Source organism: Aspergillus costaricaensis (assembly GCF_003184835.1).
Source record: "Aspergillus costaricaensis CBS 115574 unplaced genomic scaffold BO79scaffold_32, whole genome shotgun sequence".
In the NCBI taxonomy this organism is placed as follows: domain Eukaryota; kingdom Fungi; phylum Ascomycota; class Eurotiomycetes; order Eurotiales; family Aspergillaceae; genus Aspergillus; species Aspergillus costaricensis.
In genome coordinates this window covers 380,910-405,376 of record NW_020291832.1, presented here as the reverse complement: position 1 = coordinate 405,376, position 24,467 = coordinate 380,910, and the positions used below count along the sequence as shown (strand labels likewise).

General features: G+C 50.8%; 11 protein-coding genes and 2 non-coding genes across 13 annotated transcripts; 6 read left to right on the top strand and 7 right to left on the bottom strand.

The window, feature by feature from the left end:
- Window positions 1–202: 202 nt before the first annotated feature.
- On the bottom strand, window positions 203–2,677 carry BO79DRAFT_201258 (uncharacterized protein). Its single transcript, XM_025681557.1, has 2 exons — window positions 1,865–2,677; window positions 203–1,767 (listed from the first exon to the last, which is right to left on the bottom strand). The coding sequence occupies exons 1-2, from the start codon at window positions 2,452–2,454 to the stop codon at window positions 567–569; spliced, it is 1,791 nt and encodes a 596-aa protein (XP_025536283.1). The 5' UTR covers window positions 2,455–2,677; the 3' UTR covers window positions 203–566.
- A 534-nt stretch (window positions 2,678–3,211) lies between these two features.
- BO79DRAFT_t204 lies at window positions 3,212–3,283 on the top strand. Its single transcript has one exon. It is a non-coding gene; the product is annotated as a tRNA-Glu (tRNA).
- Window positions 3,284–4,311: 1,028 nt separating this feature from the next.
- On the bottom strand, window positions 4,312–5,674 carry BO79DRAFT_179527 (protein transporter TIM17). The gene is made up of 4 exons (XM_025680041.1): window positions 5,331–5,674; window positions 5,058–5,256; window positions 4,814–4,968; window positions 4,312–4,706 (listed from the first exon to the last, which is right to left on the bottom strand). Exons 1-4 carry the CDS (start codon window positions 5,397–5,399, stop codon window positions 4,665–4,667), a joined length of 465 nt encoding a protein of 154 aa, XP_025536282.1. The 5' UTR covers window positions 5,400–5,674; the 3' UTR covers window positions 4,312–4,664.
- A 313-nt stretch (window positions 5,675–5,987) lies between these two features.
- Window positions 5,988–8,599, bottom strand: BO79DRAFT_201253 (putative C6 transcription factor; the record flags this gene model as incomplete). Its single annotated transcript, XM_025681556.1, has 4 exons — window positions 5,988–6,758; window positions 6,830–7,731; window positions 7,781–8,324; window positions 8,380–8,599. The coding sequence occupies 4 exons, from the start codon at window positions 8,597–8,599 to the stop codon at window positions 6,013–6,015; spliced, it is 2,412 nt and encodes an 803-aa protein (XP_025536281.1). The 3' UTR covers window positions 5,988–6,012.
- Window positions 8,600–9,671: 1,072 nt separating this feature from the next.
- On the top strand, window positions 9,672–10,783 carry maiA (maleylacetoacetate isomerase MaiA). Its single transcript, XM_025682914.1, has one exon. The coding sequence runs from the start codon at window positions 9,764–9,766 to the stop codon at window positions 10,460–10,462; it is 699 nt and encodes a 232-aa protein (XP_025536280.1). The 5' UTR covers window positions 9,672–9,763; the 3' UTR covers window positions 10,463–10,783.
- Window positions 10,534–12,213, bottom strand: fahA (fumarylacetoacetate hydrolase FahA). The gene has a single exon (XM_025682913.1). It carries the CDS (start codon window positions 12,114–12,116, stop codon window positions 10,821–10,823), a length of 1,296 nt encoding a protein of 431 aa, XP_025536279.1. The 5' UTR covers window positions 12,117–12,213; the 3' UTR covers window positions 10,534–10,820.
- Window positions 12,214–12,575: 362 nt separating this feature from the next.
- hmgA (putative homogentisate 1,2-dioxygenase (HmgA)) lies at window positions 12,576–14,253 on the top strand. Its single transcript, XM_025684973.1, has 4 exons — window positions 12,576–12,682; window positions 12,754–13,263; window positions 13,322–13,972; window positions 14,020–14,253. Exons 1-4 carry the CDS (start codon window positions 12,615–12,617, stop codon window positions 14,165–14,167), a joined length of 1,377 nt encoding a protein of 458 aa, XP_025536278.1. The 5' UTR covers window positions 12,576–12,614; the 3' UTR covers window positions 14,168–14,253.
- hmgX lies at window positions 14,225–15,350 on the bottom strand. The gene has a single exon (XM_025682912.1). It carries the CDS (start codon window positions 15,177–15,179, stop codon window positions 14,388–14,390), a length of 792 nt encoding a protein of 263 aa, XP_025536277.1. The 5' UTR covers window positions 15,180–15,350; the 3' UTR covers window positions 14,225–14,387.
- Window positions 15,351–15,735: 385 nt separating this feature from the next.
- Window positions 15,736–17,516, top strand: BO79DRAFT_201238 (4-hydroxyphenylpyruvate dioxygenase family protein). Its single transcript, XM_025681555.1, has 4 exons — window positions 15,736–16,558; window positions 16,613–16,672; window positions 16,735–17,092; window positions 17,154–17,516. The coding sequence occupies exons 1-4, from the start codon at window positions 15,894–15,896 to the stop codon at window positions 17,286–17,288; spliced, it is 1,218 nt and encodes a 405-aa protein (XP_025536276.1). The 5' UTR covers window positions 15,736–15,893; the 3' UTR covers window positions 17,289–17,516.
- Window positions 17,517–17,750: 234 nt separating this feature from the next.
- BO79DRAFT_t205 lies at window positions 17,751–17,822 on the top strand. Its single transcript has one exon. It is a non-coding gene; the product is annotated as a tRNA-Glu (tRNA).
- A 381-nt stretch (window positions 17,823–18,203) lies between these two features.
- On the bottom strand, window positions 18,204–21,081 carry BO79DRAFT_289923 (uncharacterized protein). The gene is made up of 10 exons (XM_025688832.1): window positions 19,419–21,081; window positions 19,270–19,357; window positions 19,094–19,206; window positions 18,999–19,046; window positions 18,912–18,946; window positions 18,769–18,857; window positions 18,682–18,717; window positions 18,581–18,634; window positions 18,392–18,528; window positions 18,204–18,338 (listed from the first exon to the last, which is right to left on the bottom strand). The coding sequence occupies exons 1-10, from the start codon at window positions 20,842–20,844 to the stop codon at window positions 18,274–18,276; spliced, it is 2,091 nt and encodes a 696-aa protein (XP_025536275.1). The 5' UTR covers window positions 20,845–21,081; the 3' UTR covers window positions 18,204–18,273.
- A 395-nt stretch (window positions 21,082–21,476) lies between these two features.
- Window positions 21,477–23,393, top strand: BO79DRAFT_179509 (cytochrome P450). The gene is made up of 2 exons (XM_025680040.1): window positions 21,477–21,847; window positions 21,905–23,393. The coding sequence occupies exons 1-2, from the start codon at window positions 21,653–21,655 to the stop codon at window positions 23,246–23,248; spliced, it is 1,539 nt and encodes a 512-aa protein (XP_025536274.1). The 5' UTR covers window positions 21,477–21,652; the 3' UTR covers window positions 23,249–23,393.
- An 85-nt stretch (window positions 23,394–23,478) lies between these two features.
- BO79DRAFT_47879 (uncharacterized protein) lies at window positions 23,479–24,276 on the bottom strand. Its single transcript, XM_025689311.1, has one exon. The coding sequence runs from the start codon at window positions 24,147–24,149 to the stop codon at window positions 23,709–23,711; it is 441 nt and encodes a 146-aa protein (XP_025536273.1). The 5' UTR covers window positions 24,150–24,276; the 3' UTR covers window positions 23,479–23,708.
- Between the last annotated feature and the right edge of the window lie 191 nt (window positions 24,277–24,467).

The following is a 24,467-nucleotide window of genomic DNA, read 5'->3' as shown; positions in this document are numbered from 1 at the left end:
CCACACACACACACACACAAGTTCAGCAGCACCAGTTACCCTGCGAACCCAGTTGATTATACTATTGTCTACTTTCCAAGTAGTACTCAAGAATGTATAATGTTATCACATGTACCCTTACTAATATATATCAGTCCGGTGTGACCTAATGCTATAATCTGCACATTAAATAAGTAACTACTCTCTGCCAAGATTATTTTGTCTTTTTGCAATAGATGGAGAAAAGTGAACATGCAGCGGTGATGCCATTTTGGATATTTACATCCAGCAGAGAGTGTACGGTAGGGCCTCTCTCTCTTTCTCTTTCCCTCTCTCTCTCCTCCCAAAAGCTTGTATGGAACATAAGTTTGTATTGTTGTTCAATACCAATCTTCACAAATAAATTGGAGCCCTTGGTAGCTAGCTTGGTAGATCTCCAAGATCGTATGTAACAGCGACACATTTGATCGAATGAACACGCGCACACATGGCGGTACTCGCTCCTCTTTGTTTACGGGCTATACTCATACTCTGGAGCTGACTCCAAAGAGGATGTGATATGTCCAGTTGGACCCCAATGACAGTTCTTACCCGGAGCAAGACGGCGGAGGCGTGGGACCTGCAGGGTTGGCCGGGTTTGAGGGTATACCGGATGGTTGAGCACTAGTGCTAGTCCAGGAAGTAGTGGAGGGAGGAGCGGGAGCGGGTCCCTGGTTTGTAGCCGTTGTCGTGGTAGCAGTAGTAGAGGAGGAAGTAGGGCCAGTAGGAGCAGGTGCGCCGTCAGGAGCGTGCGGAGGGTTCTCGATGTGGTGGCCGTTCATCAGGCGAGGCCGTTTAGCTTGCGGGCCCTCATCGGGACTCCGGGTGCTGTCATGTTGGTGCATATAGGGCGAGGTCTGCTGGCTTGGAGGCGCGGAGGGTCCACCACTTGTGTTTGAGGGGGAAGGGCCGGGGCTCAGTGCCGAGGGGGGGTTCAACATCCTAGAGCGGGTAGGGTCATCGCTGGTGGTTGCGGGTGCGGTGGTGGTGGGTGGGTGTCTGGGTTCTGCGCTGCGATATTCATCCTGCATGCTGTTGGCGTAGCCAATTCCGACGCGGCCCATGCCTCTGTCGTGCATGACGACTCGTTTCCATTTCGCAACCACATTGTCGTAGTCCCAGCGAGAGGCCGTAGGGCTGATTTGGCTCTCCTTAGTGTCAAGTTCTCGGGCGACGTCTCGTGGGAGCGGGAGCGTGTCCGGGGGGAAGATCGCGAATTCCCTGGGCCATTGGCAGGAGCCTAGTCTTTCTACCTGGGCACGAAGTTGGTTTGCCTCCTGTTGGACGCGCGCGAGCTGGTCATCTAGCGACTTTCGTTTTTCCATTTCCCTTGCGAATGCGCGCGTGATCTCGAGCTGCCATGCGTCTCTCCTTGCATCTGTCGGCAGTGAGGCCCAATGCTTGAATGCCAGCTCCAAGTGCCGCAGACTTAGGTCTTCATGCTGCTGCGCGCTCCGGCTGATCATACTTGAGTCTAGACCTAAGCTTGGTCTCCCTGATTGAGAGTTGTTGTTGGACTCGGCCGTGCGCTGATCCGACTGCCATTGATCAATCTTCGCGCGAAGCGCTTGCCGGACAATGTCCAGATGTTCCACTCCCGGCGGCTGGAGTGGGAATGATGACGGAGACGGGAACGGGCTTGCTGCGAATAGACTAGGAGGGGGAGGCAGCAACTGCAGACAGAGGGAAGGGAAGGTTTGCGCCTGGATGTCGAAATCGAACGGGGAGAGTCTGGGACGCATTCTGGAACTATCAAGCATATCAAAATCAGCGTTCCAATCGCTCATAGACTAACAACGCTGTCGAATTCAAGCGCATAGTTAGCAATGCCAGGTGATGTACATACGTTGCAGCCTTGATATTATCCAGGACTTCGCGCAGAGCCAGCTCCAATGCCCTCATAGTATCCGGGTTATTCGAGCCACCTCTATCCGGAAAAGGGAGCGGCCCAGTGCGTGATTGCGAGGGCGCAATGCGCGAATGAGACGAGCTAGTATCCTGTGACTGGCTAGGATTGGGAATATCATTGATCACACCGGTCGCATGCCACGTAGGCGTGTTGAACATCATCCTATACGCGCCATCGCGTGACTTTGACCCCGAATCGCCAGGCGTGTAGGAGTCCTGCTGGCCTTTTCCTGTTGTTCTCTCGGGAGTATCGCGTCTGCCAGACGAGGTACGGGCCTGTCGGCGAGTGATACCGCTCCGAATGCGCCGGATTTCCTCGACATCATGAATACCGTCTGGTTTCTTCTTGAAAAGGAACTGATCCAGATGGCGACCGAGGGACGAAGAGGTGAACGCTTGATGGCAATACTGGCACTTCCGATCCTTCAAGGCCGGGTTCTTCGCGGCACTCGAGGCGGCATTGTGATCATCACCGCCGGCAGAGCCTTCGGGGGTATCTGTCGGACGAGAAGACGCGCCTTCTTCCATGTTTCACGGGGACGCGGGGGGTCGAGCCAGGAAAAGAGAGGCGTAGCGAATATGGTAACACTTAAAGGGACGCGTTCAATGGAGAGGGTAGTAGAAAGAGCATTCACTGGGTTACTGCAGCTCAATGCATGACCCTGGAAGATTGGAGAAGCTGCGTCAATCAAGAGGGATGACACAGTGGTATGGTAGGGCGTCGGGGACGCAGTAAGAGCTGCAGATGGACAGGCAAGGAAGAAGGGGAGGGTGGAAAGAATTACACGAGGGAAAAGTGAGGAGAGGAACGTGACGATCGAGCAAGAACCGCCAAGCTTCGGTCTTGTGGGGATTAAGAGCCTCTGGTTCTCGCCCGCCGATTTGACAGATTCACTTTCCCGATCCTATATAGAGCTTTTTTGATAGAGAGAAAGAGAGAGAGAGAGCTTTGAGAGCTTGAGCATTGACTTGTTTGTGACATGTTTCAGGTGTATGCTGAAAATCCAAGATCTGCTGTGTGGGGGGATTTATGGGTATTCACTACCACAACTATGAGTCCGACCAGCTTTCTATCTGTAGAGAATGTTGATCGTTTTTCCGCGGTTGGTGTATATTCTACAAAAAAGACGTAGGTAGTCTACGAAGGAGGGAGAGGTGGGATGTAGCATTGAAAAAGCAACAACAGACATTGGGACATGAAACACGATGCTCCAAAAGGTGTTGACTAGTACCTAGTTTTGTGGTGGCTTGTATAGCACATTTTACTCCTCCTCTCAACAAGTAATCCGATATGGTGTAGTGGCTAACATCGCCGTCTCTCACACGGCAGCCGGGGGTTCGATTCCCCCTATCGGAGCTCAAACATTTCCTTTTTGTTTTCTTCCTTTATAAATATTTGATACTATCCTGACTACATAGAAGAGTATCATGATGATGCATTCAATAAAGTAAAGTTCTGGGCTAATCTTTTTGCTTTTACATACTACTAGTTTATAAACATATATTTGGCAATCTCCCCCTTCCGTAAACACCTCAATACCGACCACAAATAACAATATCATAGCACAACTGCTTCAAGGCGGTGCAACTTGAAGTCGATCTGCTCAATAAATATATATTTGCGCTGAAAACTTCTCAACAGTTTAATTCCAGCTTTCTTTCTCGCCAATGTATATAATCCACCCTCGACTGCCAAATACTACACCCGAGCACAAACCCGAACCTAGGATCTGATATCGCCGAGTAAAGCTGGCGTAACCCCCGAATACTACCGATGCCAACCGTGCAAAATAATGCCCTACACTACCAAGTACTATCAATAAATGGAACAGACCCTCAACCCTGACCGCGCAACATTGTCAGTAGTTTGTTTCATCGCAACAGCATAACACTTCTTACTTGCTTTCAAGCGTACTGCATCCCCCATCGTAACCGGCTACATTAACCACCCATGGCAAAAAACACTTTCGTCACATCTACACAATGCATCCTATCTTGTCATCTGGCCATAGTAAAAGCGGCGAGGACAAATTCTTCGAACAAACATCTCCCCGCCTCGCTTGTCCCAGGGAACATGCTGAATCCTTCGTGTTCGGCGATCAGTCATTGGCGGAGGAAGCGGGACATGGATTGATTCCATCCTGTTGTAGTCTAGTAGGGAACAAGTCTCGGTTCCAACCTCGGGTTGAATATAGTTTTGCCGTGGCAAAGCTAGTATGGATAGATCGGCGGGCACATCGAGAGCTTATCGGGTATGACGGGGATGTCATTATATGATGGATGTAATTAGTCGCCTCTAGATCCCCGAGTAATTGCCGGCTGAGGTTTTCCTCCTGTATGAAGCAGTGTATGAACTGAGTTAAGTTTAAGGATATCACATTACACCTGTAAGATTTGCATGTTAATGTACAAGAAAAAATGAAAATACATCTCTGGAAGAACCGAAGATGAGTGCCGAGACGTCTCTTTTTTTGTTCGCCTCCGACAAAGCAGAAATACACAAGGATGCAAGGCTGTGCAATCCAAAATCGCCGGCAAAACCCTTTTTTTCTCAAAAACACATCTTTTAAGAGAAGGGATCGAAGCATGAATCGAAAACCTCTATACCATGCATCCTGAAATGATATGACCCAGCCAACACCAGAGAAGAGAGACACGAGGGAGGAATATAAATAATATGGCAATATTGCTGACAACGGCGGGGAAATCGTAGGTCTTAACGTGAAGCGATTGGTAAATTAAGCGACAGCCTTGTCGCCGGACGGAGGGGCAGGAGGAAGCTAAAGCAGTGGCAAGTCAGTGCTCAATAAGCTTCAGCGATGAGGTGTAGCCTTTGCAGGTCGAGTGGCCACACGACATCAGAGACAAATGCGGGGGATGATCTCACCTCTAGTTTTGTGTTGTCGGCCATCATTCTCTGGAAACCGATACCGACACCCTCAATGACAGCCAGGAAGACAGCGCACATGATGGCGGAGTTTCTGGCAGCCTTGACACCACCACGAACGGCCAAAGCACCACCAGTGAAGAAACCAGCAATGACTGCAAAGTGGATCGTTAGATATGACTCCCAATTCTAAGGCGCATAGAAACATCGTAGCCATCCCTCACGGATAGACCGGGAAACATACTAGCATTGTAAGGATCCTCCTTCTTTCTGATACCCTTGATCGCACAGTCGAACGTCGAGAACATACCACCCCAAACACCGAAGTTACCACCGAGAACCGGCGCACGAGCCTTGATGGCTGTGATGGCACCTATCCGACGCTCTCCGTAGGGGCTGTTTCTGAAACCCTTCACACCGTGCCAGACAGCACCACCAATTGCCTATAGAGACAGAGTATATTTAGCTTTTACCCTTTGGTGACAAGCACAATCGATTGGGAGAACCAGTGACGTACACCCATACAGAAAGCACCACCGAAGTCGCTAAGAGCAACCCAGGGGCAGGGATCTCTGGAGTGATCCATATCGAATATGAAGGAAGAAGAGAGGACCGGAGAAGAAGGAGGGAGGTGAGTGGAGTCGTAAGATCGAAGACCTGCTGTACTGGTCGAACTGCACGGATCAAAGGAAGTGTAGGTCGAAAGAAGGTGACTCCAAGCTTATCCGGACGAGGGTCGGAACGCTGGGAATGAGATAATCGATAGTCGGGTGATGAGCCTCAAGGGGCAATCGGGATAGGATGGAGGAGTTGAGGTCGGAGTGACAAGCTGGATGCTGTCTTTAAAGAACAGAGTCTGGGGTCCGGGACGGAGAGGATGGCGGATCGCGACAGTAAGTTTTTGGCTTTTTTCGCCGGGAAACGTGACTTCGGACGGGGGTCACAGTCACGTGCAGATAACCACCCGAAAAGTCCCATCCGGGCATCCAAACAGACCGCGCCCCGGTTTTCGTGGCTGTGGCAAGGACCTCTAGACGCCGGGATGACAATAGAAGAAAATCCAAGCAGGGATATGCAGGTTAAAGTTTTCCTGTGCTTTGTTTGGCGGAAATGACGCCCCGTGCATTGAGAAAAAAAAAGTGCTATTTTAATATCCAGAAGTGATCCCGCACTCCTTGATTTTGCTATTTACAAGAATGCTATGATGGCAGGTTCCAGATGAAGTTCAATGCTCCTCCTTCATATGCCGGAAATTGTCCACCAGTGCTGATACCGAAAGGTGCCATCGACGGATCAAACGGCAACGACAGCCAGTCGTCGGCGGCGATGCCGTTCAATGATGGTATGAAGTTCATGTCTGTCACATTCTGCGACACAGGGACGCCCATGATTGCGCCGTTGTCGTTTTCCATGCTGTGAGAAGGCATCATTGAGGGCTGCGTAGTTGCTCTATGGTTATGCTTCACCGATTTGGAAGAAGCCAACAGGTTGCGTCTTAAACGCGATACGTGCATCTCTAGTAGAGCAGCATACCGAGAGCTTAGATGAATGTCATCGAGCGCATTAGACTTAAGCGCCTGCACGCTGCGATCGAGAATGTCCAGCGATTCACGGAGCTTTGCAGGCCGGGTCCCTAAACTAAGAGCCTTCATCAGGAAAATGGAGGAGCTGGTGACCCGAAGGAATATTCGGACGGGGGAGAACCGCAGAGCCCCGGTTTCACCTAGTTGAGCCACTTTTTGTAGTATTTGACAGCAGCCTTCAATAACCTCTTGAATATACTCATAGTCGATCGGATCAATATTAGTGGCCCGGACGTCCTCCGCATTTGGTTCACTGTCTGCAACGGCACGTTCAACAACTGCCTGCATCCCTACCGAATGGGTATAGACGCGTACGAAATGGTACTCGATAAACAGAATATCGAAGAAGTGTTTGCTGAGTACTAAAAGATGTTAGCATTCATCGACGATGGTATGAGGGAGAAACCACTCGATTGAAAGTGACTATGCTTACCCTGTGGCCGGAGATGATCATCTTTCCACCTGACAAGTAGAGTACGGAAGTGATCCAACAAGTCGATGTACCTTCCACTATGGAACTGTTGTCGCGCAAACGATACGGAAGGAAAGAACGTATCAGTAACAGATTTTGCCAGCTTTGTAAGATCCATCCAGGAATCCATAAATGTTAGCCACTCGTCTCCCGGTTGGCTCAAAGCCCTGCTGATTTGTCGACCTGCAATAGCATGGCTTAGGCTTTGTGGCATAAGTGATACACAACCTATTCGCCAGGCTAGCTGGTTGATATATACGTATAGAAGCCGTTGTACGCGCTGCCTGCGGAGCTTGATTTGGTCATCAGATATAGACCCTTCATATACGGAAGTGTAGTCGCATTTCTTGTCATCCAGCTCGAAGATGCCAAGCTCATGCGCAAGCGATAAAGCAGAGCCAAGCAACATCCATGACATTTGATCTGATCTCTTGGCTGGCTCGATCATATCCTCGAGCCACCTGTCGGCTGATGAACCTTCCGATTCTTGGTGCTCTGGGGCCAGCACCAAGTCGGAATCCCATCCGTCGCTCTCGGGCGGAAAGTGGAGAGACCTAGGGTGCCATTCTGACATCAGTAAAAGAGCCTCGATCGTGCCTATGCTCCTTATCCGAGTGTGAGACGACTTCTCCTGGCCAAAAATTAGCCGCACCACCAGCTGCTGGCAATGCTGCCAGAGTCGATGGTGAATAAAGAAGTTTCTGGACTCGCCGCCAGCCCCTGGTAAGACATGGTATCGCGATGAAAGCATTAAAATTGTACAGCATAAGACAGGGTCCCGTGTCACGAGCCAGTGGTGATTATTGTGGTCCGCATAGAAGTTTGTTAAGATCGGGGATAGCGGTGTCATATTCTTGAAAAACCTGGCATTGTCAGTAATTTTCAAATGCGCGTCTACATATTTGCACTAACTGATCAATCAACGTGACTGCTTCTCTTGAAGTAAACCACCCCATCTTGACAAAGCGACAAGTCTCCCAAACACCGAGAACCTCTTTCGAGACAGGGGAAAGTTTGACTGGACGCTTTGCCTTGGCTATAGCCTCAGCAGCAAACATAGTCTGCGCATGATCACCAGAGTGATCCACGTCGCTGACTTGTGCCGTTGAAGTCTGTGTATTCCGTGAGTGTGTCTCGGATCTATTGGAGCTGTTCTCTTGGCTGTGAACTGCTGCTGCTTCGAAGAGAATATTAAGCGCATCGTTTCCACTTGAGACCACGGTACGCATCATGGAGTTTGCCAAGGTAGATGTGGAGTGATGACGGTCACGGCGTCTCTCGGGACTGTATGGCTGCTGCGGGCTGTTATAGCTATCCCCGCGTTTGCCATGATCACGAACCGGGCTGTCATCAACCACCTGAAGTACATCGTCCGGGATGTCTCTGCTACGTTTGGGAGTGGCTGATAGCCTTCGGCGTACACTTGAGGGTGGCGTGACGCCTTCTTCAGATGGTCCTACTCGGTGTCAATCATGCTGATAGTTATGCAGGAAGGGGTTGGCATCGCGCACCTCGCTTGTTTGTCCTCTCCCACGCCCTCTTCTCGCTAAAAACACACTCTCTCTGTTCTCTACGACATTTCGCACAGGGCGGTCCTAATGGGAGACCTTCCGAGTCTGTTCCAAGATCGCATTTTGCCTTTCTCTGACGACAGGAGAGACAGGCCTTGTAGGTCCGCTGGTATGCCCGGTTCAAGGCGTCTCCGCTGCGGGACGGCCCCCTAACTTCCATTACTGAACGCGTAGCGGCCCGGCCAATAGCATTTTCGTGATAAGATTGAGGTTGCAATAAAGAGACCCGGATATTTGGCTGGCTAGAAAAGGGCTAGATTAGGCGGGTATCAAAGGTTCGCTGGGAGCGGATATTGCAGGTGGGAAGGGGAAAAAGGGGGGTGCAGACTGGTGGGGAGCCGCAAAATACCCGCCGATTGCCGCGGGCGGAGGCCTGAAAATACCCGAGCCCTTTCACCAAAGCCGGGCAAAGGACAGAGATATGACAGCTGACCTCGTATACTCCTCCATAGATACGACCCATTGGACAGCCAGCCAAACACAGCTGGAATTCCAATCTCACTATCAAGGTCGAAATGGTGTCAAAGATGGTCGGTATTTGCTGCTCATGGTGTCATCGAGAATTGCTACGGCGAATTCCGTATACGCTGCATGTTATGTCATCGTCTGCACAAACCAGCACCATCTTGGTTATCAGACTTTATGCTGAATGCGACGCTGTATGCCAGGGGTATGCCAAACCTAAGAGTTTTGGCTCTCTGGGATCCAGATTTTAGCTCTTGTCTAGAACAGATCCTCGAACCAGGCAAACATGACTGCCGTGACGTCAACTAAGCCCAAGAAACGAGCAGCTCGAACTCGGGACCCGACAGCGCCCCCACTCCTTCATTCACAAAAAGAGGATTCTGAGTGAAAATCCAATTCACACCTATAATGCCCATGAATATCCTTGTCCAACCCGGCTGTCTGGACAAAGTGACTCCTCGGGAAGACGCGGCAACCCACGCGCGTAGCTCCCAGCCCGGGCCTCCATCCCTACGGAACGCTTCCGCAGTATACGACTAGCAGATGCATATGATTCCAACTACCACCACGAATATAATGGATATAGGCAATATCCCCCAAAGTAACACGGATATATTGTGTAAAAGAATGATCACACGCAGGTACTGTGCTACACACACCCCGCAGCGGTCCAAGCCCTCCGCACCTCCGCTGCAACCTAATACGTACATAGAATGGTAGCTGTAACCCATATAATCCACATACTAGCCTACTAGCTGCTACAACTACTGCTACTTGCTATACGCTACAAGCCTACAAAGCTACAAGCCTAAAACTACATTCTACATAGCCTACCCATCTACATCTCTACAAAACCAAAATGCCCGAACAAACCATAACCCTCCACACCTACTTCCGCTCCTCCTGCTCCGCGCGCCTCCGCATCGCCCTCAACCTAAAATCCATCCCTTACACCTCGATCCCCATCAACCTACTCAAAAACGAGCATCACAGTAACCAAAACACATCCCTAAACCCCTCCGCCAGCGTTCCAACCCTCATCATCGAGAACCCCGAACACACAAACGATGGAAAAACAATCATAATCCCCCAGTCCCTCGCGGCGCTGGAATACCTCGAAGAAACCCACCCAACAGCACACCCCCTCCTCCCACCCACTTCCGACCCCACCGCGCGCGCAACAGTCCGCACCCTAGCCAACATCATCGCCTGCGACGTGCAGCCGGTCACGAACATGCGGATCCTGAAGCGGGTGGCGCCGCTCGGCGTGGACAGGGAGACATGGTCGAAGGAATTAGTGGAGGATGGGTTCCGGGCGTACGAAGCTATTGCGGAGAAAACGGCGGGGAGGTATAGTGTTGGGGATGAGATTACCTTGGCGGATGTGTGTCTTTTGCCTGCTGTTTGGGGGGCGGAGAGAGTGGGTGTGGATTTGGGAGACTTTCCGGTTATTAAGGGGGTGAGGGAGAGGTTGGAGGAGGTGGAGGCTGTTAAGAGGGCGCATTGGAGGAGTCAGGATGATACACCGGAGGAGTTTAGGGTTGGTGATAAGCAGTGAGATAGGGAAAGGTTTTGGTTTGGAGGGGTGGGCTAGATAAGTGTGTTTGGGATTGAAGTGGTGGGTTTCATAGTTTTTCTTTTTCTTTCTCTTATCTATGTAGGTTTGGACTGACTTTTAAGTATATGTTCGGGTTTGGTGGGTCTGGATCTGGATCTTACGTCTACAGTTTGAATTGGCTCCGTGGCTCCGCGGACTATTAAGAGAAAACGGTCTGGACCAGGATTTTCTCTTTTGAATGCAACTTTGTCATTGTTGGGTCCACATTCACATCATGTCAATATCGAGGAATATAATAGGCAATGGGATTCATGACGTGCGATCGTGCGATAAGGGACTAAAAATTGCTAATTGCAGTCTAGAACTCCAGCTTCACCGCAGGGAGAATGGTGGCACTGCAGTCGCCAAATCCGACGTAGTTGCCCTCTGTGCCCGCCTTGCCTCTGAGGACGACGGTGTCTCCGTCTTCGAGGAATATCCGCTCCGAACCATCGGCCAGCTTGAGAGGCTCCTTGCCCTTGGTTTGCTCGAACAAGCTGCCCTGTGTCTGGGGCTCCGTGCCGGAGATGGTTCCACTACCGAGCAAGTCACCGGGCCGGAGGTTGCATCCCGTGATGGTGTGGTGGGCCAGCATCTGAGGGAAGGAGAACAAGAGGTTCTTGGCGTTGCTTCGCGAGACGGTGGTAGGCTGGCCGCCTTGGTTGGTGATCTCGAATTCGAGGGGAATGTCGAAGACGTTGTCGGTGCGCTTCTCGCGCAGGTAGGGCAGGACGTTTTCCCGGTTTTCGGGCTCCAGGCTGGGGACCCGGAAGGGTTCTAGAGCGTCGATCAGGACAACCCAGGGGGTGATGGTGGTTGCAAAGTTCTTGGCGTTGAACGGTCCCAGAGGAACGTATTCCCAGGCCTGGATGTCACGAGCGGACCAGTCGTTCATGAGCACCAAGCCGAAGATGTGGTCTTCGGCGTTGTTGACAGAGACGGGCTTGCCCATGTCATTAGGGGTGCTGACAAAAGCAGCCATCTCTAGTTCAATGTCGAGTCTCTTGCAAGGAGAGAAGGTAGGGACTTTGGGGGTTGCGGTAGGGTTGGCCAGGATTTGACCGTTGGGACGGTGAATGGGGGTGCCTGAGACCACGATGGACGAGGCGCGACCGTGGTATGCGACTGGCAGGTGCTTATAGTTGGGCTGCAGAGCATTGTCTGGTCCACGAAGCAAGACACCCAGGTTGTAGGCGTGGTTGAGGCCGGCATAGAAGTCTGTGTAGTCTCCGATTTGCATGGGAAGATGGTTGGTCACCTCCGATAGCGGCAGGAGGGCCAACTTTTGGAGGGAGTCATTGTCTTTCAAGACCTGAGGGAAAGGAGTATCTGCGCGGAAAACGGACTGAATGTATTCGCGGACTTGACGGTGAACTGGACGGCCCAGGGCTGCAAAGGCATTGAGGGTGGGTTGGCTGAACACGTTCAAATGGGGCTGGATCGCGGGCAGCTGGGAGAAGCCGCCGGATGAAGCAAAGGCGTTCAGGTTCAGCGCATAGTCACCGATAGCAATAGCTGCTACGCGCGAAGGAGCTTTCGCAGAGGTGATGATACCGAATGGAATGTTCGCCAACGAGAATGGCGAGTTCTTGGGGATCTGCAGCCAGGAAGCCATGATGAGAAGGGAGGCGGTTAAGGACGGGAGAAATGATGAAAAGAAGGGAAATGCAAGTAGTCAGTAGCTATCCAGCAGCAACACCGAGACAACTGCGATGCCGATGTTAAAAACGAATCCTGTAACAACTACCCCTCGAGGGGTTCCGATGGAGGAGAGGAGGGCAGCGGAATGGACTCCGCGCCCGCTTATTGCCGGCCGGCGCGGGCAGTTCAGCTTCCCCGCCGGCCCCAATTCCGCACCCCCGCAAATCCCCGGTTTTCCCAATTTGCTCCAGGAACACCGAATCCCGCGAATCTCCCGGAAATTGAATGGCTTTTGGTGGCCTTGCCGATGGCGCATTCCAATCCCGTGCTGCCCCCCGCCACCCATGCACATGACCAGGGGAGAGCGTGCGAGTTGTACAAGCTAATCCACTCTTATATAACCTCCTTGGCTCAGGAACGCTTTGTGTAGTGAAGCAGTCATAGAGACTGAACCACTGAACAGCTACCCACCATGCCCGTCACTAACTTCAAACACGCTGATCCATATTCCTACCAGAACGGCTTTGACTCGTACCATGAGTGAGTGCTAGGAAGCAGGGGTCTCTGGGTGGCGCTTGTCGATGTCAAGTCTGACTGATTCCTACTACTAGGTCGGAGGCTGTCAAGGGAGCTCTGCCTATAGGACAGAACTCGCCACAGAAGGTGCCTTATGGGCTCTATGCTGAGAAGCTCTCGGGGACAGCTTTTACTGCCCCTAGACATGAGAATAGACAGACTTGGGTGTACCGAATCCTCCCCGCGGCTGCTCACCAGAATTTTGTGGCCGAAGATGGCGACTCATACCACACCCACATGACCACCGAAACACAAAAGCTTCACCACATCCCAAACCAGCTTCGGTGGGATCCCTTCGACTTGGATGAGACTGTGGACTGGGTCCACGGTCTTCACCTTGTTGCTGGTGCTGGTGATCCAACTCTCAAACATGGCCTGGGCATAATTCTATACGCTGCGGGCAAAGACATGGGGAAGGAAGCCTTCTACTCTGCTGACGGCGATTTTTTGATCGTGCCGCAGCACGGTGTGCTAGATATCCAGACTGAATTGGGACGCCTCCTGGTTCGGCCCAATGAGATCTGCGTGATTCCTCGTGGTGTGAGGTGAGAACGGAGACTTACATGTCATTTTTGTAGAAGAACTTTTACTGATGCTCTACAGATACCGTGTGACTCTTCCGGCAGGACCGGTGAGGGGATACATCTGTGAGCTCTATCAGGGCCACTACCAGCTTCCCGAACTGGGACCCATCGGATCCAACTGCCTTGCCAACGCGCGAGACTTCCAAGCGCCGGTGGCCTACTTTGAAGACGAGGAAGAGCCATCTGAATTCCGTCTGTACAGCAAGTTCAACAATACGCTCTTCTCCGCCCGTCAGAACCACACCCCATTCGACATTGTTGCTTGGCACGGAAACTACTACCCTTACAAGTACGATTTGGGCCGTTTCAACACGATCGGTTCTATCTCTTTCGACCACCCGGACCCGTCCATCTTCACCGTCCTCACTGGCCCGTCCGACCACAACGGCACTGCCATTGCCGATTTTGTTATCTTCCCGCCCCGCTGGCTGGTGGCGGAGAACACATTCCGCCCGCCATGGTATCACCGCAACACCATGTCTGAATTTATGGGTTTGATCTGCGGTGCTTATGATGCCAAGACTGGTGGAGGCTTTCAACCGGCGGGCGCCAGTTTGCACAATGTGATGAGCGCCCACGGTCCGGACAAGGACGCCTTTGAAGGTGCTAGCAATGCTGATTTGAAGCCGCAAAAGGTCGGCGACGGCAGCATGGCCTTTATGTTTGAGAGGTAAGCAAACTTGTAGTTCAAGTCAACATCAGCTAATTCCTTAATAGCTGTCTCATGGTCGGCGTGTCTGAATGGGGCCTGAAGACCTGTCAGAAAGTGCAAGAACAATACAACGCACACAGCTGGCAACCGCTGCAGAGGCATTTCCGGAACCCGAACAATTCCGTGGACACAATGTGCAAGGACGACCATTAAGCACTGATTCGACGAAGTTACGAAAAGCGAAGGCATTTTTCAGATACCAGTGTAGTAGTAGTATTCAGTCATAGCCGAATGGAGAGTTTAAAACATCTATCCGCGTTCATCTGGGTATGTGAGACAAAATTGACGAATTGTAAGACACGACTGTAACAAGCATCCAAAACGAAACTGCACACCACCAAAGCACCCAAATCAGCTAATCTGAGCAAATAAATCAAATCTTCACCACATCATCACCCACAACCTCCTTCCTCAAAGCCTCCTTCACAATCGCCCCACACATCTTCGCATACGGATTCGTCTGCACTGCCAACTGCTGTGCAACCTTATTTCCATACCTGCCCCCAAAGAAGAAATCGCGACTAGCCATATCCTCCAACTGCTCCGGCTCCACGGCACGCAACTGTTCCGGGCCACCAATAATTTCCCCCTCCTTCCTCTCCTTCTTCACTCTCGCCGCTTTAAGTAGCAAATACCCGCGATGCGTATGCGCATCCGCCAACAAGCGCGCCTGGACCGTCGACACCGGATCAGCAGGCGACCGAGGCGTCGCTAGCGTAATGGCGTTCCCTAGGTCTGCTAGTAATGTGGATGCGGGCTCTGTGTTTTCGGGAGCAAAGATCTTGTCGTCGTCATTGTCTTGACCGCTGCTCTCAGTGGTAGTATTGGTCTTGTCAATTAGAATACGGAGAGTTTGAGCGCGGTTGACGTATGCGGATGGGTAAGTCGGATGTTGGGCGATAAGGGTATCGAGATCCTTAATCGCTTGTTGGATGGTTGAGATGTCCAGGGTGGTTTCGGATTGTAGGGTACGGATTATAGAGACCTCGCGAGATTGCAGGGTCTGGAGGAGTTCTGGGGTGATGTTGGGGTGGGCTGGATAGGCGGGGAGAGAAGAATTAATGGTGATAGAGTTGGAGGGGGAGGATTCAGCGTCGAAAAGAGCTTGGAGAACGGCGGAGTCGTTGGTGGTAAGGTTGGGTTTAGCCGTTGGGTTTGGGGTCATTTTGCTTATCGCCTTCGCGGGACTTTGGAATATTGAGTTATCTGTAGTTTTGGAATGTATATTGAGGTAAAGGGGATGTAGCTGATAATAAGGTATTGTTCGTAGCGAGGATGCTTGCTATCGGTGACACCGAAAATGGTGAACAATCGTTGGTATTTGAGTTAACCTACGCTCACCGATAGTCCGCGGAGCCATGTGGACGGAGCTTATCAAAGCCTATCTTATAACTAGATCCAAAACCAGGGACCGTGGCAATCACCGCATGCATCGGAGTGGATGTTCTCATGATGTAAACGAGGCAGCGGATGTTCCGTGGGAGTCGAAATACCCGCCGACAGCCGGGCTTCTCCGGGGTCAACCGACGACATCCGGCCCGGCTGGTTTACTATCCTGGCGTCCTGTAAGCTGCTACTGCTTGCCTATCCTCTACTCTTTCCCAAAACAATGTAATTATGATTCATGGCCGATTCTTTGAGTATTTCTTCTGGAAACGGACCCTCCCGATAACTATTGACTGTGTCAAGGGCCCGCTCTCATCCGGACTTATAAAGATGGTCCCGGGACCCCTTTCACCTCTCTGAAAGTAGACCCTAAGTAGCCAGGCGCATTCCTCTTCATGATACATAATATTTCCCTTTGATACCTCTCTCTTCTATACCCAAGTATTATAGAATCTCGTTGCTGTTCTTCATACAACATACACTCCCCATCACCATGGCACCCAGCGCAATCTCCTCTCCTCCCTCCCCCCAACCAGCTACCGCTACCACCTCCGATATCTCCAGCTATAAGGGGTATGACCACGTCCACTGGTACGTCGGCAACGCCAAAATCACCGCCTCATATTATGTCACTCGCATGGGCTTCAAGCGGGTCGCATATCGCGGCCTCGAAACCGGCAGCCGTGCCATCTGCTCTCACGTTGTCCGCAACGGCGACATCACCTTCGTCCTGACCTCTCCTCTCCGCTCCCTCGACCAAATGGAACTCCTCACTCCTGAAGAGCAGAAGCAGCTCCGCGAGATCCACGAGCACCTCGAACAGCACGGTGACGGCGTCAAGGACGTCTCCTTCGAAGTTGACTCCGTCGACGCAGTATATCAAGCAGCCGTGGCCAACGGTGCCAAGATTGTGTCTGCTCCACGCAGCCTCGAAGATAAGGACGGGTACGTTCGGGTTGCGACTATCCAGACGTATGGAGAGACTACCCACACCCTTCTGGAGCGCAAGTCATATTCTGGCGCGTTCCTGCCCGGGTATCGTGTTGAGGATGGGCCCGAGGACCCTATCACCAAGTATTTGCCCGGTGTATATTTGAACCGTGTCGACCACTGCGTCGGTAACCAAGACTGGGATGAGATGGACCGTGTCTGCCAATAGTAAGTTAACAACCTATTATTTCACGAGAGGGCGTGCTGACCATTATGCAACAGTTACGAGAAGGCCCTTGGCTTCCACCGTTTCTGGTCCGTCGACGACAAGGACATCTGCACGTGAGTGACCCCATACTATCCACATACTTTTCCTCTGAAACCGTAAACTCACGAGATGACAGCGAATACTCTGCACTCAAGTCCATCGTCATGGCCTCTCCTAACGAAGTCGTCAAGATGCCCATCAACGAGCCCGCCGTCGGCAAGAAGAAGTCCCAGATTGAAGAGTACGTGGACTACTACAACGGCGCCGGTGTGCAGCACATTGCACTCCTGACCGACGACATCATCCGGGACATCACCAACCTCAAGGCACGCGGAGTCGAATTTATCAAGGTCCCCGACACGTATTATGAGGACATCAAGATCCGTCTCAAGAAGACGGGCTTGGTTCTGCACGAGGACTTTGAGACCATCCGCAACCTTGACATTCTCATCGATTTCGATGAGGGCGGGTATTTGCTCCAGCTTTTCACTAAGGTATGTGCACCATTTTCCCACTTAAATAATTCAATGCAATATACCAATGAATATGATATAGCACCTAATGGACCGCCCAACCGTCTTCATCGAAATCATCCAACGCCACAACTTCAGCGGCTTCGGTGCTGGCAACTTCAAGTCGCTGTTTGAGGCACTTGAGAGGGAACAGGCTCTGCGTGGTAACCTCGTCTGATTCTTTTTATTTTTAATTCTTAGTACAAGAACTGCAAGACAGTTATTTGAAGGGGATGGTGTACAATTCGGCCAGGTTGCCAAGTACATTGATTGCTAGTTTTTATATTTTTCATGTTCTTTGGACTTACTAGTACTGTACTGGATTGAACTGGACTAGTTGAACCCAAACAACAAACAATACTTCAAGTAAAGAACGATTCGGGATACTGTGTAACCAATCCGTTATTTATTGAGTCTTTAATTTATTCTATCAATTAATGGGGTAGTTCGATTAATACGAGGTATATTGATAATAACAACAATTATCATGTAGTCGCTTTAAAACACATACAATATGTTCGGCAAGTGTGAAAGATTGTGGAATCTTTTAACTGTATGTATATGTGCCCTCGCACAAGTTTTTGTAGTAGTAACAGTTACTCCTCTTCTAGGCAAAGAAAGTGATATTCTTCAACAAGAATCCGATATGGTGTAGTGGCTAACATCGCCGTCTCTCACACGGCAGCCGGGGGTTCGATTCCCCCTATCGGAGCTTGATCATTTCTTTTTTGTTTTTCTTTTCTCTCCTCATGCCCGTAGCTTCTAGCTAAAGTACAGTAGTGGTTTTATTCATGTCTTTGATTTATTTTTATTTTTGGCTTGGTTGAAGAACTTGCTGTTTACTTCGTATGAGAACACAGATATCAAAGACTGGGATAGCGTGTCATTGAGACTCACTTCCAGGGCTCCTTTGGCCGATTCGTGGGTTATCTATCCATCTATCTATCTTATCAGATCGTTGACGGCTGTTTATGTGCTACTCCTGGGTTGTCAGCAGGCGATATTGTCTGGTCTACTGTGGTAAGGCTAAGTTGGGAAAGGTGCCTGCCTGAGCTTTCTGTGCAGTAGCATACACATTATCCTCTGGTTGTATGCGGCCTCTACAGGAGATATATGCATCTCCCACGTGGGAATATATTTTCATTCATCGTGTCGCTAGTATACTACTTCTTCGAGGAACTGGCACCGCCTGGTGTTGTTCCCCCACGACGCTTGTATTTACGTGGATCTATATCGATTGTCAGTCATCTGAAATGAACATAGATATGAATCCGAACATACCCTTCCGACTCATAAGTACTCTGTTTCTCGTTCCTTTTCCGCCCTCCCAGAATCCGCTACCGGCTTTGCCAATCAGCACAGCTCGGCATATTCCGCAATTTTCGGGACGGTAGATTTGCTCTCGTGAGCAGAAGCCGCTGTAGTCGTTAGGATCGCTTTGTAGACTATGTCAGGATTGAGGGCACATACCAAATCATACGGTTAGCATGCTCATTGGGATGGTCTGTAGCGGCATCGTGGCATCTGCTTATATTAGCTTTGACATGGGAAGCCAGCATGATTTCTCGTACTTATCGCAAGGGAAGACCTTCGCACAGCAGCTGAATCTATTTTATTGTTAGAGAATATCAATGAAGCACCTGCATGATGGGTATTACCTGAACCACCGATAACTCTTGCCGTAGTGCGTACAGCGGCCACGACGAGGCAATTCTTGACCAGCAACAATGCCGAGAACTTCCTTGGGCTGTCGATGACGATTAGCATAATTCAGAGGAAAGATATTATTGTAGCGGATTACCTTCTTCCGTGGAGGCTCGCGGAAACGAGATGAATCTGTCCGATAGCTGTCAGCATTCTGTCAACATTCATCTCATGGAGAACTCACATGCTGCCGACCCCACTTTCAGAAACTTGACTTCGGGAATTTTCATGACTGTAGTTGTAAGCGGTTGGTCTGTGTTTACGCGATCCAACACATACCCATTTTGCGGTGACATTGTCGGCAATTCGCCATGGCACTTTCGCCTCGAACTGCAACAACACCAGGCGCGGGAAACGCTGTTGAGCATTCTGCACAGGTCGGGATAAAGCTACTGCAGAGGTTGTCAGCGTTCTTAGTGGGCACAATGTCGAAGCTGTCATCCGATCCAACTTACCTAGGCAGAAGATCCACGACTGTGCACCCATCCAAGTCAAGATAGCCCGCACGAGTGGCGCTAGGATGCATAAGCTGTCGACGGAACCCTGGAGGCATGTTAACTCCCAATGATTCATACACTATATTGACGACATGTGGTGTACCTACCAAGACTCATGGTATTTGCGCATTTCTTGCAACTCTCGATCTTGGGAGACAATTCATCACTCTTGTCCTTGATCTGTGGAATATTTCTGACATCCAATTGCTCCTTGCATCGATCGCACTTAATGGTGATGTAGAGACCTACAAGCTCCAAAAGCTCGATTCCGTAGAGCTCCAGAAAAGGGAAAGAGAGGGCGACACCACGCTCGGTCGTCGTAGGCTCCGGAAGATCTGGAACGGGAGCCCCGCCTTCTTCCTCATCGTCGTCAGAAAACCCATCCTCAGACGGAGTCATCTCTGAGTCGTCAGTGTCATTACCGTTATCGCCCACTGCCCATTCAGGAGGGCGGGGCACAACGTGAACGTGTGGTTTATCTTCCAATGTCACTCCTTCTGCCTGAGATGGAGGCTCGCTGGGTACTATATCATCAGATACCACGGGCACAGGAGCTGGTTCAGGGGCTTTCAGCGGTGTTTTGGCGAATTTATGCATATTGCTGGTCAAGTAGTTCACTTGCGACACAAGATTCAACTGTTTGTTCCCTTCAAGCCACTGCGAGAAGCCAGCTTCCACAGCTCGTCCTTCTGGGCTATCAATGCCCTGCAAATGAACAGTGCTCGGTTCAAGAGGATACAAGCTAGGCACTAGGAGCTTCACTGTCTTGACGGAGCGAACAGAAATAGGCAGACGATCTAGCTTAGTCGGTTGGATTGGGATAACGAACGACAGACCGTCGCTGGACTTTTGAAAAAGAGGCAGCCTTCCCAGACGAGCGTCAAGTTGCTTCGTCTCAACTGTTCTTCTTTTCTCCGCCTGAGCCTTCTCTTCCGCGGTGTATACGGGTTTCGGAGGCTGAGGGCTCGCTGCTTCCACCTGAGTTGAGTTGGTCTCCTTCCCAGAAGACACAGCTAGAGAACTCATCTTTGACACTAGCTTCTGCTCCTCTGGCTTCCCTTTGCCGCCCACGTTAGGCACGAACTTCAACGTAGGCCCCCGTTCCGTAGTAGTGAGCAAACGCTCCAAATGCCGATCGAGACTGTTCATCCAGCTGAGCAAGGTCCCACGACTGCCACTTCTGATAGTGCTATCGACTATATCATCGAATCCTCTTGAGATATTTTCCTGAAACGCACTGCCCATTTCAGGATTGGTGACTTTGATAGACGGCCGTCCTTGCGCGGGATATGTCCCGGGAATATGCAAGATACACTGAAGCTTGTCCATATCAAACGGAAAGTCAGGATCCGAAGGAGCCAAGCCGAAACTCAATGTGGTTCCATCGTCATTGCTGGTTTCTGTCGGATTGAACCGTCTTCTGAGCTGGTTGAGCTGGAACTCTCGCGGGTTCGAAGCTTCTGCTTTGGACACTGGTCGTTGACCGGCAGCAGAGCTAGCACCCGCAGAGCTCCCTGTTTGTGCGTTGCTCATGTTGGAATGCCTTTAATTGAGCTGCTGTAGGATAAAACGAATAGACTGGTGAACTACAGAACTACATGGTAAGAAGCAGGTATCGGAGCGGATGTATATTTGCGGGCGGCGGGTGGAGCTCACGGGACAGCTAGTCCCAAAGGGGTAAGGCAGGCGAATGACTGTCTGGATTTGGCATTTTGAGTCAAAAGCTGGTCGCCATCATCATGACTCATCTTGAGTGGTGATGTCTAAAATCCAGTTGACTGTTTGATATCAAAGTGAACCGAGCAGAAAGCTCTCGAAAGCTAGGCAACCCACAGTTGAAGCCACATAGTGGCGATGCTGACGATAAAAGGGGTTAGTTTTGGAGACCCGGTCCAGGCAAGAAGGAATGGTCCAATGATGTGCGGGCGTATCCAATACGATGGCAACGATTGCCCCCAATCCACTAAATGCTCCAGACACAGCTGTGAGTGGCCAGAGTGACTGTCAACATCACTGGAGCCTTGCATGGTTCGACACTTTATCCAAAGGATCTCCAAGTGGTCTGATCCGGCTCAGGAACCACCGCGAGCAATGCCTCCTTCAATTGCTGACAGTATTTGCTAACCATTGCAGTGGAATGGACCGATGTAGCTCAGTGCCAGGGGTAAGATCTTGGGAGTGATATCTAATAGGTCGTGGCGCCTAAAGATGTTTACGTTAATCTTCAGACAGTCATGAGCCGACAACCACCTACTCCCTCGATGTCTTGCTCCTGAATTTCTTCTTTACAAACACCTTCCCCATCAATTGGTCCTTTTCTCTGCCTACGGTCGCTTCCAGGATGGCATATCTTGCTGTCGCAGGCGTCTACGCTTTCGCAGCGTTGCTCGTTGCGATAGTCTTGAATATCGCGCGCCAATTGCTCGTTCGCAACGAGAAAGAACCACCTGTTGTCTTTCATTGGATACCCTTCCTGGGAAGCACAATCAGCTATGGAATGGATCCCTATGCATTCTTCTTCTCCTGCAGGAAAAAGGTCAGTCACTGTGCATTATGCGATTGCCAATGATTACTGACCAAGGTGATTGAATAGTACGGAGACATCTTCACCTTCGTGCTGCTGGGCAAAAAAACCACCGTATACCTGGGCGTTCAAGGCAACGATTTCATCCTCAATGGCAAACTCAAGGACGTGAGCGCGGAAGAGGTCTACAGCCCTCTCACCACCCCAGTGTTCGGGTCCGACGTTGTGTACGACTGCCCTAATTCCAAGCTGATGGAACAAAAAAAATTCATCAAGTTTGGCCTCACGCAAGCGGCGCTCGAGTCACACGTCCAGCTGATTGAAAAGGAAACCCTCGACTATCTCCGGGACTCTCCACGGTTCAACGGCGCGAGTGGAGTTATTGATATTCCTGCTGCCATGGCTGAGATTACAATCTATACTGCTGCACGCGCGTTGCAGGGCGAGGAGGTCCGCAAGAAGCTTACTGCAGAGTTCGCTGAACTGTACCACGATCTAGACAAGGGGTTCAGCCCCATTAACTTTATGCTCCCTTGGGCTCCGTTGCCGCACAATCGGAAGCGTGATGCTGCTCATGCTCGGATGAGGGAGATTTACACGGACATCATCAACGAACGGCGCAAGAACCCAGACGAGGAGAAGTCCGACATGATCTGGAACCTGATGCATTGCACCTACAAGAATGGACAGCCAGTACCGGACAAAGAGATTGCCCACATGATGATCACTCTGTTGATGGCAGGGCAACACTCCTCTTCCTCAATCAGCTCTTGGATCATGTTGCGACTAGCCTCTGAGCCTCAAGTGCTTGAAGAGCTCTATCAAGAACAGTTGGCCAGCCTCAGCAACCGGAACGGGGTCTTCGAGCCGCTGCAGTACCAGGACCTTGACAAGCTGCCACTTCTCCAGAGTGTCATCAAGGAGACCCTACGGATCCACTCGTCCATCCACTCGATCATGCGCAAGGTGAAGAACCCACTACCAGTACCCGGCACATCTTACGTTATCCCCGAAGACCGTGTTCTACTCGCCTCACCAGGCGTAACAGCCCTTAGTGATGAATACTTCCCCAACGCAACCCGGTGGGATCCACACCGTTGGGAGAACCAACCCGACAAGGAGGAAGAAGGAGAGATGGTCGACTACGGATATGGCAGCGTGTCCAAGGGCACTGCCAGTCCCTACCTGCCTTTTGGCGCTGGCCGCCACCGCTGCATTGGAGAGAAGTTCGCCTACGTTAACCTGGGCGTCATTATCGCGACCATCGTGCGTCACCTGAAGCTATTCAATGTGGATGGCAGGAAAGGAGTGCCAGGAACCGATTACTCGACTCTCTTCTCCGGTCCCTTGAAGCCTGCTATCGTGGGCTGGGAGCGACGCGTCCAAGACAAGTCCAAGGGGTCCTTGAACTAAAGCCCGCTTCTCTGCAAGCTACCTTTCATCTCCAGTCTTTTCCAACTAGTACCTTTTAATAAGCATCCTGTATGATTAGAGCATCCAATCCATAGTCAAAAAAAGAGATATGACCGCTGCCCAGTCAGCACCAAGATCGAACACCCGAACCCTGAACCATGACCATAGTCCATAGTCCATAGTCCATAGTCCATAGTCCATAGTCCATAGTCCATAGTCCATAGTCCAAACCGAGGAAGAAAATGAACGAAGCACGTGAGGACCCTCGTGTCATTGTTCCACCACCTGTGAAACCCGCCCCCTATCCATCCGAGGGCTAACAATGCCCACCTACCCTGAAATGCGCATCAATACAGTGGCCATCCGCGTACCAGCAAAACCACGTATACGAAATACCAACCACAGGGCAAAAGAAAGAGCTGCATTGAGATAAGGCGCGCGCACATGCACACGGTGGCGCCTACAAAATCAACAAGGGGGAAAAGAAAAAGGCAAGTAGAACAGCGAGGATAAGGCTAGACCTCTCCCCCATCTCGCCACAAAGCAAAGCAGAGAGAGGCATTTGACCTGCTGTTCCGCGGATGAATGTACAGAATGCGACCCAGAGCCTGCTTTCGAACACTGAGGCTGAGCGCCAGCAAACACACACACTCACACATACAGCGCCACCTGCGGGAGAAGGGCCCGAGTATGTCAAAATAAGGATTACAACAATAATATGGGGAAGGAGGTTGAAAGGAGCGTGTGACTGAGCAAAAAAAAAAAAGAAAAGCTGCGGGCCGAAAGTGTCAGTCAGACCCAGTGATGTATTATGGATAGTTGTTGAAGGCCTGATAATAGAACAAGATAGAAGACCTAAATGGGATGAAATTGCGATCATAATGACATGAAAAAAGTACATGGGGGGTGGGTATTGGCGCTGATCGACAGGCCTGGACCTGGAATACGAAGCCCGGAGGAAGCATCCAGAAATGGATGAATCTGCACTATACCTAGTATACCTAATGTAGGGGACGGAGGCTCATGACTGACAGATTTGTGAATGTGAAAGGCTGACCTCATTGTCGAAACAGGACAGCAGTAAGTAGCTCTATCATCATCATCTCCATAATCTCCCAGGATTAGAATCCATTGACTGGGGCCCCGAGGACAAGGTATCCTGCTTGCTCCGGATCACGGGCGTGTGATGTGAAAAAATAATAAGGAGGGGGAGCATAAA